At 47.7% G+C, this 15,306-nt stretch overlaps 1 protein-coding gene across 1 annotated transcript in view; it reads left to right on the plus strand.

The window, feature by feature from the left end:
- Positions 1-6,313: 6,313 nt before the first annotated feature.
- SHANK3 (SH3 and multiple ankyrin repeat domains 3) overlaps positions 6,314-15,306 on the plus strand; it is a 309,446-nt gene continuing 300,453 nt past the window's right edge. The window contains exons 1-4 of the mRNA XM_019470891.1: positions 6,314-6,421; positions 6,734-6,901; positions 8,006-8,122; positions 9,456-9,533. Coding sequence (XP_019326436.1) covers positions 6,314-6,421; positions 6,734-6,901; positions 8,006-8,122; positions 9,456-9,533 — 471 coding nt within the window. The remainder of the gene's footprint in view (positions 6,422-6,733; positions 6,902-8,005; positions 8,123-9,455; positions 9,534-15,306) is intronic.

A 15,306-nucleotide genomic window follows, 5' to 3' on the forward strand; every position in this document is an offset into this window, starting at 1 on the left:
TCAAGACCATCTAAGGAACCTGAAGGTGCACAAGTCCATGGGACCTGATAAGATGCATTCTCAGGTCCTGAGGCAACTGGCGCATGAAGTGGCTAAGCCACTATCGATTGTATTTGAGAAGTTGTGGCAGTCCAGTGAAGTTCCCACTGACTGGAAAAGGGGAAACATAACCCCCATTTTTAAAAAGGGAAAAAAGGAACACCCAGGGAACTACAAGCCAGTCAGTTTCACCTCTGTGCCTGGCAAGATCGTGGAGCAGATCCTCCTGGAAACTGTGCTAAGGCACATGGAAAATAAGCCATGCTTATGTTGGCTTATGACAGCCAACATGGCTTCACTAAGGGCAAATCGTGCCTGACAGATTTGGTGGCCTTCTGCGACTGGGTTACAGTGTTGGTGGATAAGGGAAGAGCAACTGATGCCATCTACCTGGACTTGTGCAAAGCATTTGATGCTGTCCCGCACGACATCCTTGTCTCTAAATTGGAGAGACATGGATTTGGCGGATGGACCACTTGGTGGATAAGGAATTGGCTGGATGGTCGCACTCAAAGTGTTGCGGTCAACAGCTCGATGTCCAAGTAGAGACCAGTGGTGAGTGGTGTCAGTATTGGGGTCAGTATTGGGGTCAGTTTTGGGGCTGGCACTGTTTAACATCTTTGTTGACGACATGGAAAGTGGAACTTGATGATCTTTAAGGTCCCTTCCAACCCAAACCATTCTTTGATTCTGTGATTCTATGAATAAGTAATTGGGGAGAAATACTTGCTGTGCATGACAGTGCTTTCTCAACCTTCTGCTTACTGTTAGGAAAAAAACCCTCTGCCCAAGGCACAGGGAGCTTGCTCCTCTCCTGCTTTGGCTGCGCTGTATCCAGACGGTCTGCTAGCTGTGGCATAATGCATTCAAGGTACACATGCACAATTACTTGATTAACAACCTGAATAACTCACATTCGTATATGATATATTTTCTGTTGCTTTCAGTTTTAGTAGCTGAAAGTTATAGCTGAAAGTGCTGGTTCAGCCAGCAGTTGTGGTTAGATGGAGGAAACACTGGATGAAACTCCAATGGCATGTGGTTTGTAAAGTTATTGTCCTTCTCAGTTTAAAATTTGTTAATCTAGTTGCTTTAAACCTTTTTTTTAAGCAAACTGGTGGCATCTCTTTGCATTAAATGTGCAACTGGAGATTAATGAAAAATGATATGTTTGCATTCAACTGAAATTGGAGATGAAATGTCATCTTTCACCTACAGCTCAAAAACACTACCATGAGGTTCTACTTATAGATGGTATTTGTCATAGGCAGATATTTTCTGTTATTGTGTACTATAGGTCTGTAAAGGAACACTGTGTAGACAGTAACCCTCCTCTCCAGTAGCTTGCATGAAAACTTTCATATCAAGCCTGTTGTCATCTCAACTTGAACAGAGATCCTCCCTTTTCCTAAATGATAAACTAAGTCCTGGAGTAACACAGATTTTTTTTTTTAATTTTTTTTTTTCTTTTAAATTCTGGTATTAGAGTGGAGAGGTTGTTCCTGCTCATGTTGGAGCACTCTCTGGGGTTTCTCACCTTCCCTCACTGCCTTTGCCTTGCCACGTGAATTCCAGTTCTCATGACACCCTCTGAATGTGAGGAGCCTCCACAGTTTGTTTCTTCTACGAGGCTATAGAGAGGAGCATCCATCATGTGACACCATGACTGTACTCTCAAATTGTCTTTTTGCTGCCGACTTCTGGGGGGTGTGGATAACACCTGATTTGAAGCCGAGACGGCTGCGGTTGTGCAGAACAGGGGATCTCGGTCCAGTTCTGGGTACAAGAGCTCAGATTTCCTATTCCACAACACAGCCTTCTGGTATTAGAGTGGAGAGGTTGTTCCTGCTCATGTTGGAGCACTCTCTGGGGTTTCTCACCTTCCCTCACTGCCTTTGCCTTGCCACGTGAATTCCAGTTCTCATGACACCCTCTGAATGTGAGGAGCCTCCACAGTTTGTTTCTTCTACGAGGCTATAGAGGAGCATCCACATCATGTGACACCATGACTGTACTCTCAAATTGTCTTTTTGCTGCCGACTTCTGGGGGGTGTGTGGATAACACCTGATTTGAAGCCGAGACGGCTGCGGTTGGCCAGAACAGGGGATCTCGGTCCAGTTCTGGGTACAAGAGCTCAGATTTCCTATTCCACAACACAGCCTTGTTTGGATTCATTGCTTTTACAGAAGTGACCAGCCTGAGGGTTGCCAGAATACCTTGTTTGCAATTAAAACATTAGTGATGCTTTTTGTCCTAAGATTCTTTTAGCAGAATGAAGAGAAAACATAGTTACAAGACACTCCGTTAAGAGGAGTAGAAATGAACTCCTGCAAGCTTTCCTGGAACTGTACCTGCTTTGTGCTCCAGCTGCTAGAGCAGAGTGCTCTTGGCGCGATGCCCCAGTCCTGTGCTGCTCTCGCCAGTCAGGCTGCTGGATTGCAAGGGTGCCCTTTGCACAAGGAAATCCTCCGAGAAACTGTTTCAGTCTCCACCTCTGCTTCCCTACAATCCACTGATTAAAGGAACAGTCCCACGAGCAGCTTTTTAGACCCGGACCATGTCACCTGCTCCTTCCCCAGGCTCCTGTTGCCCTGAGCACCAGTGGTGCTCCCAAGTACAGCTCTCATCTGCTGGCCTGAATTTACTGTTGCAGATTTTGGCTGCAGAATTTATTCTCACCCCCGTCAGGGATCAGGTGCGTTAGAGCAGCCACCATGCGCAGCTGGGTGCTGGCTTTGCCTTGCAAGCTCTTCCCATTTGAGACGTTCAGTGAGTGTCAGAGGGAGCACTGGTGTCAAACCCACACTGTGGAGCTCGGCTGCCTGACAACCCACAGGCAGAGTCCAACCTGCAGCTCCTTCTTATGTCCATTAATCAGTTTCTTATGCTGTGCAACGTGCAATGCGTTGTCTTGCTGGTTCTCGTTTGCTGCAACGGATCTTGTGCACTTATTAGTTAATTACTTTAAGCATATATTTGGATACACACGTTTCCAAGAATTAGCAGAGTGTAATCACTAAAATCCTAGATTAGATAGTGATTAGATTAGATTTAGTGAACAAATTGCTAGCTGCAGTTCATTCAGTGAAATGCCCTATTTGGACCTTTCTCAGTCTTCGGGATTCAAGATAACATGATAGATTATTCAATTGAATTTGGCATATTAATAACTGAGACTAAAGGAAGATTTGAAGCCTTGTTTTCTGTGTCTTTTGCCTCTTTGAAAAGTTTGTCTCATTTAAACTGAGATATTGAAAAAAGACTGATGATTTAACTGCATGTGGAAATGGAAGTAGATGCCTGGCGCAGGGACTGATGAGGATACTTCAGTTCATATGCACAACCTGAAGTTTGTAGCAGTCTGAGTTCTTATCACACTGCAAGGGCCAAATATGTGCTCTCAAAATAGTTAAAAATAACTATAAATAAGGAAGAGATTTTATAGAAATTATGGTGAAAAAGCAGTAACTGAAAGTCAGTGATAACAACAGAAATTAAAGCAATGGTATTTGGCACAGAAGATAAGTGATGGTCCTTAAAAGACCTAAACTTCACTAGACTCTCCTCTCTAGCTTCCCTTTGCCTTCGGCTGGCAGTGGCCCTAGCTAAAGAGCTGGGGTATGAGAGCTGGGGAGCTGCACAGCAGGTATTTCTGGTGTTGGTGGAGAGGAGGAGAAAGGCTCTCCTGCCCCAGGAGCTCACCCACGGTCACCCGCTCTTCATCTCTCTTGGTATGCGGTGGGTGTGTGAATCAGGACTTCCCATCCCCATCCTACTTCGGTGGAAGAGTGAACTGTGCTTCCACCACATCCGCCCAGCTCTTCTGAACCACAGAAACCACAGCGATGTCTCTGTGGACTCCACTGAGGTCTTCCGAGAACCTCCCCCGGCACCATGTCAGCAGCGCATCTGTCTGTTAGTCGTGACAAGTGGTGGCGTTTTCCACCATTTCTTGTGCTGCATCTGGCACTGTTCTCTCCCAGTGGCTGCACCCAGTGTGAGAAGGGTTGCAGGCCGTTACCAATAACTCTCCACCAAACCCTTATCTTCACAGCTATTGCTGAGCTAAGGAAATATTTCCACAGCTTTTTCTTGGGTGACATTGCTACTCATGCGGACACCATTACATTCCCATGTAATACATACATTGTTACAATGCTAATTACCTTCATGCTTAAAATGCATCCCTTACTTTCTAGCTATAAAGCATTGCACCTGTCCTCTGCTAAAGTTTGACATTGGGCAATGAATGCATGAAACCATTTTACTCGTTGTACCATTGACTTTGCCATATATAACAACATTGTGTGTGTGTGTGTGTGAAATTTCTTAGAGATTACTTCCTATTTTTTTCCAAATTGTTGTTAAAAATGATTGACAGTTTTGAGCTGAGGACAGGTCCTTAGAAGACCCAGCTGTAATATTCTCATTTACTGGTGATTCCTCTTATTGGTGAACCCATCTTTAATCCTGTTGACAACAGTCTTCAGTAATGTTCACTTTTTATATTGGTGTCTTGTAGCACAAAACCCAGAGGATTTTAGCAAATCCACAGAATGTCGTCTGACCTCTACCTGTCTTGTTTAAAAATTTGACTAATAGAAATGCTCTAAAATTAATATTCTTATTCTTTTTTATTTGTATCTCAAACCATTTTATTATTCTCATTTAAATAGTTATTTCTAGTAAATGGAGAGATTTTAATTTATGTGCAAATTAGGTACCTTTCTAAAAAATACACAACTGTATTTCTAGCTGATGTCATCTTATTTCAGCTAGCGTTCACATTGCTCCATTTGTGGTATGGGGGATTTGGATGGAAAGACCTAGGGATTTGTTTGAGAAAGAAAACGTACTTTTTTTGTTTTTTAATATTGCACTCTGAAGAAAACAAATTTATTTAATTATAATCAAAATGTTCAGAAAAACATTCTGTCTCTTAAGGAGACTTTACTCATTTTATGTCAAAGGACATTTTTCTTCCTTCTTTGTGCTATCAAATCAACCTGTGGATAGGCGAGCACGGTCCTTTTGCAGCTCAGATCTCCCTAACACCATCAGGGTAGGACAGAAACCCCCATCCTGTATCAACACCGTGGCCCCCACCCAAGGAGGGGTCCTCCACACTTGTCCATGCGAGGACTGCAGTGGGGATCTGCAGGCAGGCAACTAGTTTGCAACCTGTCAAGGTAGCATTTGGCCGACAGTTGGATGCTGAAGTCTGGTCATTGAGGGAAGCGTGTAGCAGCTCCTGTTGGAAAAGACTTTGCCCATCCAGCACAGAGGTGCCTTTCTGCATTTAGGAGCTGCACGCACTGATGGAGAGCAACAGATGTGCATCAGGGCTCCTGTTCCCACCCGCAAAACAAAAACAGAGGGTGGCTGGAGGCCGGTGGGGGTGCACTTGGTGAGGGAGGACTGTTGAAGGGGATTTCTGTAGTTCTGTTGCCTGCTCAAACTATATCCCTAAGTGGAGCAAGTCCTATGTGCTGGGCAGTCCTGGGAGTTGGGACTGATCCTGGTCAGAGCTAAGACTGAACCAGCTGGCAAGTTTGTGCAGACTCTGCTGTGTGACAAGCCAGGCTCCTCAGAGGTGAGGTGGGGGTTGCACAGATGCAGGGGCCTTCCTCCTGTTTGGGGTGAGTGTTTCACGTTTGGAGCTTGCTGCTGGTGGTGTGAGGCGATGAGGACCGGCTGCAGGACAGCTGTGTGTGCAGGAGCTCAGGACAGCTCTGTGGATGCTGGTGGTGGGGCTGGGGTGCATAGCTGTGCCTCCCACCGAAACAGCAGCCCCTTCTCCATGCCTTGCTGCAGGGAGAAACTGAACAAGGATACCAATTTTCACCCCCTTCTTCTCCCCTTTGTATAAATGATGTGTCCAGATGTGTGCTTTCCTGCAGCGTAAGAGCCAACAATGGCATTTCTGCCATTCATTAAACTTCCAGCGCTTTCCTCCTCCCTCTCCTCTGCGGGGCTCTCATCCGCACCCAAAAGGAATGGATGGACAGCCTGTAGCTCGCTCAGACTGTGCATGCATGGTGTTTGGGAATACTGCCGGTGTCTGAGTGGGGCTGGGAGTGGACATGGGGGGAGGGGAGCGGGGAGCACCCTGCGTTGCTGGAGCCCAGGCAGGAGACGTGCCGAGTGAGAGGCCGGTGGTGCCACGGTGCCCACTGAGGGGGTGGGCGCCCCCACGGTTCTCACCCATCTCTCTCCCGGGGCTCTGCAGAGTGTCCCCTGACCGCGGCCGCTCAGCTGGAGCTCAGCGCCGAGATGATCAAGGCACTGCGCAATGGGGGAGCACACCTGGATTTCCGGACGCGGGAAGGAATGACAGCTCTTCACAAGGCTGTCCGGTGCCGCAACCACGCAGCGCTGCTGGTGAGTTGGGGGAGCTGCTGTGGGGCACTCCCCCTCCCCTCTGCCCTGCGCCCCAGCACCAGCTCCTCCTCCCACCCCGTCCAGGCTGCCAGCAGGGTTGTGCCCTCCCTAGGCCAAAGCATCTCTCACGTTGCTGTCGGGGAGCACAGCCCATTACAAAAGCATGGCACTGATAACATGAGCCTTGGGGGGAAGATGGGGTGAGCACTGCCTGCTGCCGTGGCTGCAGCATCCCTGGACCCTCTGTGGAGCATGTTTTCCTACTGCGTGGCTGCCTGAAGCCACATAGTGAGGCAGGTGCTTCTCTTGCAGACACTGCTGGACCTGGGTGCCTCCCCAGACTACAAGGACAGCCGGGGGTTGACGCCCCTGTACCACAGTGCCATGGTAGGAGGGGATCCCTATTGCTGCGAGCTCCTGCTGCACGACTACGCCCGTCTCGGCTGTGTGGACGAGAATGGCTGGCAGGAGATCCACCAGGTGGGATGGACAGCGGGATGGGATCCGGCCGGGGTGACGGCTGTCCTGCTGCTGATAGAGGGGTCATCCCATCCCCTTGGGTGCTGCAGGCAGTGGAGGCACTGCTCAGCAGGGGTGGCTGACACCAGGGGTCAGGCTCCTGTGTGGAGGACTTGCACATGGTGTGCCAGCTCTGGCTCCCATCCCAGGCCAATGCTCAGGCTGTTTTCTTCTGGCCTTGGTCAGTAGTGTCTGGGATCCTCCCCAGATTATCACTGGCTCATAGGATAGTGCTTTGGGATCTCAGTCCAATGCCTGAGGCATCCTGGTTCCAAACCACAGTTGTATGTGTCCCAGGTTTACACATTGACAAATGGATTTGGTGTAGGGAAGACATGGACTAGGGGTTAGGGGACCTGAGCTGGCTTTGTGCTTCAAGACCGAGACCCTTTGGGAGAAGGGAGAATGCACTAGCTCTGCCTAGAGTCCCCTTGTCTTGGACCATTGGGAGGGCAGGTTGTCTTTGGGCCCGTGGCCTCCTGAAGCACCCAGCTGTCAGCCCCCTGCAAGGTGGGCGAGTACTGGCACAGCTAAGGATGAGAATGAAAAAACAAGAGACGTGCGTTTGTGATCTCGATTTACTGGTTATGACTGTCCTCCTTCCTACCTCCATCCTACATTGCCTTGACAGATCTTTGAGGACTGCTGGTCCCAGGATGGACAAAACGTAGAGGATGGACAAAATGTAGAGGAAAATACCACACCAGTTAACTAGAGATGTGGGGCCGTTGTCCTCCTCTTTGCCTGCTTGTGCTTCAGGGCTTCTTTTCACTGGGTAATTATACTGAGATAGCAGTCTGGAGGAGGCCCTGGTACCAGTATGATGCTGATCCAAAATTTGCAATTGATCTAGAGGTAATTCGTCCAATAAGTATTCAGGTGTATATTGCTGTAAGGAGCAGCAGTGTGTCTGCGTGCATGTTAATGGGACTTTTCAGGTTACAGGTCCAGTCTGATTCAACTTTTCTAGCGTGGATGAATCCAGCAGAGGATGTTATGGAATTTATCATCTTCCTGCTGCTCATTGATTTTCTATTTCTTTTTTCCATTTTGCATTTCGTGCAGGCATGTCGCTATGGCCATGTTCAGCACCTGGAGCATCTTCTCTTCTATGGAGCTGATATGACTGCACAGAATGCCTCAGGAAACACCGCTCTTCATATTTGTGCTCTCTATAACCAGGTACATCTGTGTGATTTGGGGCATGAGAACAAGAAATTGTAGATGGGGCACCAGCCTGCCTGAGATAGAGAGAGCACAATATTGGGCTGAGGCACCTTCTCATTGCTATTACTGTTCCCAGACCCAGAAAAGTTCTTCTGAATTGTATCCACACTCTGTCCTGGGATGAGGCTGTTTCTGTTTGTAGCACCAGCCTGATGTTGGATTTCTCAAGAGGCAGGTGGCCAGAGAAGAGTCCATGGTTTAATCCGTTCCCGTTCCCAAGATGTTTTTACTGATTTACTGCCTAACATTTTCTGTAATTTTTCCTCTGGTTCCTATTCCTACTTCACAGCAAGCCCCCATTACTGGTTGGGAGGGAGCAGTTTGCCTGGGTGGAGAGTGCTAATTTGGCCCAGGTGCTCTCATTTAATTTGAGGCCAGCATGTGCCCCAGGCAGGACTTGTTGGGCACATCCTGTGGTTTTTACCCAGCTCTGGGCAAGGTATGTGGACTGGGGTCCTGTCCTTCTCACAAATAGCCCTAAATTTTTACTACTAATCTCTGAATTTTGAAGAAGACTGTCCAGGCAGCATAGGGCACCATTTCTGTTTTATTTTCTGTGTGGTTACTAACCTCAGTTGAGGAGAAATTGAGGGTGGTGGAAGAGTCCTCTCTGATTTTATACACCACTCTTCTCTTTCTGAGATGTGGAGGTCAGTATCTTAAGTATTTCTCCTGTAGGTTTTGTTCCTTCCTAAAGATTTTTATACATTGTATTATGTGGTTTTTGATTATAAAGGGAATTTTCAGTTTCTGAGGTGTCCATGCTTTAAAAATTCAACACTGTTACATTTTACCATAGACAGTGGTATGTGGAGGGTGATTTGTGGCTTGTTAGGTGGTAGGGGCATTCTGCACATCAAGAACTCTTCTACCCAGGTGCCTGTCCACTGGGGTTGGTGGGCAGAGTGGCATTAAAGAGTACAGGTGCTCATAAGCATGTTGAACTAACATCATTTAGAAGCACAGAGTTTTCGAAACAGAAACAATAGAAGGCTTTAGGAAATAACAATACCTGGGAATGTGTGGTGGCCAGTGTGCCTGTAGCTGTGCTCTTGGGATGATGTTTGGGCATGGCCATGGTACCAGTGCCCCAGAGCTGCATACAGGTGGGAGGACTTGGTCAGCTTGGGGTTGGGGGTGACCAGTTCGTAGGGGTTGAGCATCATTCCTTGCTCTTGCCAAAGGAGGCTTTCTAAGTGCGATGAAACCATCTGGTTTGCTTTTTTGTTGTTACCAGTCTGTAGTGTTAATTGGTCTCTTCCCCTTTCCCTCTTGCTTGCTTTCACAGGAGAGCTGCGCTCGGGTTCTCCTCTTCCGCGGTGCGAGCAAAGAGATTCGCAACTACAACAGCCAGACAGCGTTCCAGGTGAGGCAGCGAGCTCTGGGCCCCATTCTTCCCACAGAGCTCCTCATGGCCCCTGATGAGGGCAGCCTCTGCAGCATGTCTTGGGCACATGTGGGGTAAAGCTTACTGGAACAAAACTGTTGATTCAAGATGTCTATTCTGACACCAGCTTAATTGCTGGAGGAGGAGGGAGGAAAGAGAACGTCTGGTACATGTGGAAAGGGCTGTGAAGGTGGTATCTTATGGTGGGAGACTGAAAGATCTTGGCTCGTCTGGTCATGTGTAATGGAGGTGGAAAGGAGAAGTTACTGCTGTCTGTAGAAATGTTGCAGTAAATATTAGAAAAGGAGCAGAATCCTTAGAAATAAAGGATGGTGTTGCCACAGAAATGAATGCACCTAAACTTGCTGTTAATAAACTTAAACTGGAAGTCAGAAGACCTCTAGCCACAAGAGGAGTGAAACTCTGGAATAGCTTTCTAGTAAATACGCTGGATAACACAGGTGGAAAAGGGAAACTCGGTCATCTTGCAGTGTGACTCTTTCCATAAGTTTGCAAATCGTGGGAAGTGACGGTCTGCAGGCTGTAGTCTGTGATGTAGGAGGTCTGTTCCCATCCAAGGTCTGCTTTGCCCTTCTTTTTTTAAAGTTTTTGAACTTGGAATAGCCATTCTGTCTGTGCTCTTATTGAAGCACAGTCATTTGCCTGAGGACCTTTCAGAAATGTTGTGACTCAATGACCGGCTAATACTAATCTTCAGGTGTCCCTTGAGAGCAGAGAGTGTCTGTCAATGTATTACTCGTATACCAGCTCGAGTGGCTGCAGATGAGCTCGCTAATTATTAGTCCTTTAGAAATGCTTTTTCTTGCTTCTCCTTCAATGTTGTTTATAGCAGCTTTATGCCACAGAGTCTTAAGTGTGACCACGATGATGTCATTCAGTCCCTGCGAACGTCGTGTGTGGCCCCTGTGAGAAAGAAGCCTTGTTATACACACAATCTCTCTCGTTGCACATGTGTGACTGCGGCTGCCATTGGAGCAGCAGCACATCCTGGGGGAGTCAGGCAGGGAATTTCTGGGCAGATGCTCTGCATGTGCTGGAAATCTGCTACACTGGGTTGTGCTGCACCAGCGTTGCCTCCCATGCAGAAGTGGGTATGTCTAGTGAGCCTTGTGTGTCCTGAGGGACTAACTTTACTGAAAAGGCACCAAATTCCTGTGCAGCATTTGTGTCGTGAGTACACTGGGAGCCGAAGTGCCCTCTGACCTAACCTGACCGCTCGCTGGCAGACACGGAGAACTGGCTGTGGTTCTCCCTGAATCCCCTGCCACAAGCTGCTGCAATGGTGCTCTGTTCTGCATGAGGATATTTCATTTAAATTTTAAGTATATTTTAATGCAAATTAAAATTTGTCCTAAAAAGAGTACACAGAACTCACGTGTGTAGTTACCATGATTGTATATAGGAATCAGGCAGCCGTGCAGAAATAATCAGCTATGAATCACTTGTGTGTACGGTGTGAGGAACTGAAAACGCTTATGTAGTTTCAGGAAATGAATACATAGCTTATAGTCTTGTTTAAAAGTAATTTCTTTATTAAGGCTGAGACCATGTTCCTTACAAGCTGTGCTACGTGTTGGCTTGGATGCTGAGAGGAAAAAGGGCCTTAAAGGTCAAATTGAGCACCCTTATAAGCTGGTATTTTGTCATGTGCAGGAGCTTGAGATTTATGCTATGCAATTAATCCACATATTAAGTGGTGGCTGTCTGGTCATAGCTGGTGGAGCTATGACTCCGTAGCTGGGAGTGTCATATGTGTGACAAAGTGTGGGTACTTGTCTGCGGAGAAGGTGCGGCTTGTCCTCCCCTCCGTGGTGGCCTGGGCAGTGCGGGGTGACTGGCTCTGGTGTGGCGCTCATGCACACAAGCACGAGTGCCACCATAGTTTTGCTCTGAGTGACTGGTGTGACTTGCTAACCACAGCAAATGCTGAAGGATGCCTGAGCTCAGCCCTTGGTGGGCAGCCCTGTTCTCCATGAATCCACCTTAGCTCAGACCTTCCTCTGTCTGCTCCGTATTATCTCCTGCCTCAGGAGGTGGGTTGTGAAAGGGCTTAATACAGTAAGGTCTACTTTGCTCAGAGACTGCTGCTCTCTGGGGAGCTTTGCTCTGGGGATTGAGGATAGTCCCATCTGACTGCTCTCTGATTTAATGTAAAAATATTTATTTCCAGGGAAGGGCTTCTTGCAGGAAACTGCTGTCTCCTTTTTGAGATGAGCTGAACTTTTGGAATCAAGAGATGGAGAAAGGGCAATCTTTTTGTTTTGGGCATTTGCAGGACATGGGGTGGTGTAGCAGGTGGTGGAGGGAGGCAAATGGTTCCTGCTCTGATTTTGCTCGCGTCCTGCAGAGTCCTAGTGGGTCTTAATGAGAAAAAAACAGTGTTTGTCTCTTCGTTTTTGAAGTAGTGCGACTAATTGGAAGTTTCTGTTCCAGAGAATGAAAACTGTGGTTGGTAATTCAATCTGTTTATTAGCAAATCTAAACCAGAATTTGATATTAGTGTGATGTGCTCCCTTCAATTCCCAGCTTTCAAAGAGAAACTCTCTGACTCCCTGCTTGGATTGCTTGCTTGAGACTTCAGCATGTCATTAAGTCATTGTCCGCTGCAAAGTCTGGTGCTTTCTCACTGTTGTCTTTGCGTGGTAGTGAGATGCTGCCTTTCTACGATGGAGTTTCAGCACGGCAGAGGAGAGCTGAGCCTGAACAAGGGAGCATGCGCTACCCTGCCATTCTGTGGCTGCTGGGAGCTCACATAAATACTTTCGCTGCTGCATGGCTATTTAGTCGGTTTACTGCACATACCTGTTAATTTGATTGCTACTGTTAATCAGATAGCTTGGTGTCAGTGGCCTGAGATGACTTGAGATAGCAGTGAGTAATTTAGAGGGTTTAGAAGTTGTAATCTGCTTGGTTATCTTCCCTAAGGCAAATCAGCATGCTCATTGCTTGGGGTGGCATGCCACCTCTTGCTGCGTTGAGTTCCTCCTGCTGCAAAGGGGCCTGACCCCCACTTGTGGAGTGCAGGGCATGGCCTGTGTGGTGGGGCAGGAGTGCTGGGAGCAGTCTCACCTCTTTGTGGCTGGTAACAGGCTTCAGGGAGGAGTGCAAGAGCAGGGTGGGTTTAGGGTGAGAGTTTTCCCAGAGTATCTTCCCAGCTTCTGGTAATCTGCATCTCTGTTTTCCTGAGCCAGGTTTGTACCTACATCTGTCTTCAATTGCTCTTAGCTTGGCTTTTCATCCACAAATTGTCTAAGAGTCCCCTGTGCAGATGCAGTCTGTCCCAAAGCTCCCCCACCTCATCCAAATACGTTCTGCTCACAGAAGGATGAAGACATCATTTTTCAGGTAGGATATTGTGTACTCAGAATGCACTGGATGAAAAGAAAGTTGCAGTGGTTTGTTTGTTTGTTTTTTCCTTCCAGCTGCTTTAGCAGTATCATTGATCAGAAACAAAGTGCTGCCAAAGCACTAGTTGTGTCTCAAACCTCCCATGTGCCCTGAGGTGCTCACTGACTGGGCTTGAGATGTTGGCCACTGGAGCATGCCGTGGGTTGGGAGCCTGCAATGGGAAGGACAGGCACTCAAGCCGGGACTGTGAAAACCAGCAGTTGCTGTTGTTGGTGTGGTGAACCCACCATCCTATTTAAACAACAGGAAGGTACCCAGTGGAGGACTGGAACATGTGGACAGGTGCATGGGTGGGCAGTTTTGCAAACATGGTGAATGGTGGCTGAGTCAGTCAATGGTGTCCTCCCTCCCACTGGTGATTTGTGCTGGATCCCAGGGAGCTGAAATCCTGTATTTGTAAGTTTAAATTCAGGATGGCAACATTAGGCAATGTTTTGTCTCTTAGGAGGGTGAAGACTTGTCTCTAGTCTTGTTCTTCAAGAGGTGCTTTTTTAATATTGTGATAAGGTTACCCACCCTCACTACTTCAGTCTTTTTCTTGCATGGGACTATTGGTAGCTCAAAGTCCTCCAGGTCAGCCTGTCTACAGTTTCTTGTGGTTTTTACAAAAGCATTAAGTGCTAGTTGCTGTTCAACTGCAGTATTTTGGGTTTCTCTTTTCCTTTTCCTTAATGCCAGATTGACAGAGTGATTGCAAATGAGAAGACCTTTCTGTGAATGAAATTCTGTGAATGACTGTGACCCTCTCTGAGCATGCAAATGACATGATTTGACTTGGAAATGAAATCATTTACCTTTGCAAGCTGAACTTCATCAGAATGATGATCCACACCTGGTGTTGTAGACAGGCCATGTGAAACCGGCTTCCTGTGTCATGCTGGGGTTTGACATTGAGCTGATGAGAAATGGTTTGATGGGGTCTTCATTAACAAGTGTGTGAGAGGGAAGGAGATACCCTCTACTCTTGCAAAAGTCACTGTCCCTGTGGCTCTAATCCAGCTTGCTGTCTACCAAGACCTCCAAGGCCTTTTCTGCTGAACTGCTCCCCAGTCCATGTCATTGCCAGAGTCAGACATGGGACTTTGCATTTGTGCTTTTTCAATTTCATGGGGGTCCTGCTGGCATATTCCTCCAGCCTATCCAGGTTCCTCTGGATGGCAGCCCTACCCTTGTGAATATTGACCATTTCCAGTTCGGTGTTACCTGCAAACTTGACCTATGTGATGCTTCACCTGTCACTGGCCATCGGGTAGAGAATGACCTATTAACAACCACTCTCTAAGCCTAACAGTCCAACCATTTTTTCCCATCTAGCTGTCCACCCATCCATACTGTAATGTCCTAATTTCTATACAGATAAAGATGAGACATGGAAGGCTCCATCTGTCTTACTTCCCTGTGTCCTCTGAGATAACTGCTGGTTTTCCTACCTCTGTATCAAAGAGGTTGGGCCATCTGTGCCTCTCCTGTCTCTCAGCAGTCTGCCTTGTGTGGGGCTGGAGACTTGCTGCCGCTGCAGAAACCCTGCTCTCCTCCACATAGAGATTTCCCTGTAAACAGCAGGAGAATCCTAAAATGCTACTGTTCAGTAGCTGTACCAAACAATTTGTTTTTGCTACCTGTGCCTGGGCATCTGTTTCCTCATCAGTCCCAGCTGCTCCATGTGATTGGTGTGAGCTGGGGGTAAGACCCTGCCTTAGCTGGGTTAAGTTCTTTGGTTTCTTATCACCTGGCTAGTCTCTGCCAGTGCATCAGGTCTTGCTTTCCTTTTCCTTCCTGGTTTTCAGATGTCTTAAGGACTCACTTAAGTGAGGTCCCTCCTTCATCCAGAGGGACCTGGACAAGCTTGAGAAGTGGGCCTGTGTGAACCTCATGAGGCCAACATGAACAAGGCCAAGTGCAAGGTCCTGCACCTGGGTCGGGGCAACCCCTGGTATCAATACAGGCTGGGGGATGAAGGGATTGAGAGCAGCCCTGCCGAGAAGGACTTGGGGGTACTGGTGGATGAAAAGCTGGACATGAGCCAGCAATGTGCGCTCACAGCCCAGAAGGCCAATTGTATCCTGGGCCGCATCAAAAGAAGCGTGGCCAGCAGGTCGAGGGAGGTGATTCTGCCCCTCTACTCTGCTCTGGTGAGACCCCACCTGCAGTACTGCATCTGAGTACAGAAGAAGAAGGCTCTGGAGCCTTCAGCATAGGAAAGACACAGACCTGTTGGAGTGGGTCCAGGAGGGTCACAAAAACGATCAGGGGGATGGAACACCTCTGCTATGAAGAAAGGCTGAGAGAGTTGGGGTTGTTCAGCCTAGAGAAGAGAAGGCTT

This window comes from Aptenodytes forsteri, unplaced genomic scaffold, assembly GCF_000699145.1.
Source record: "Aptenodytes forsteri isolate BGI_AS27 unplaced genomic scaffold, ASM69914v1 Scaffold304, whole genome shotgun sequence".
Classification (NCBI taxonomy): domain Eukaryota; kingdom Metazoa; phylum Chordata; class Aves; order Sphenisciformes; family Spheniscidae; genus Aptenodytes; species Aptenodytes forsteri.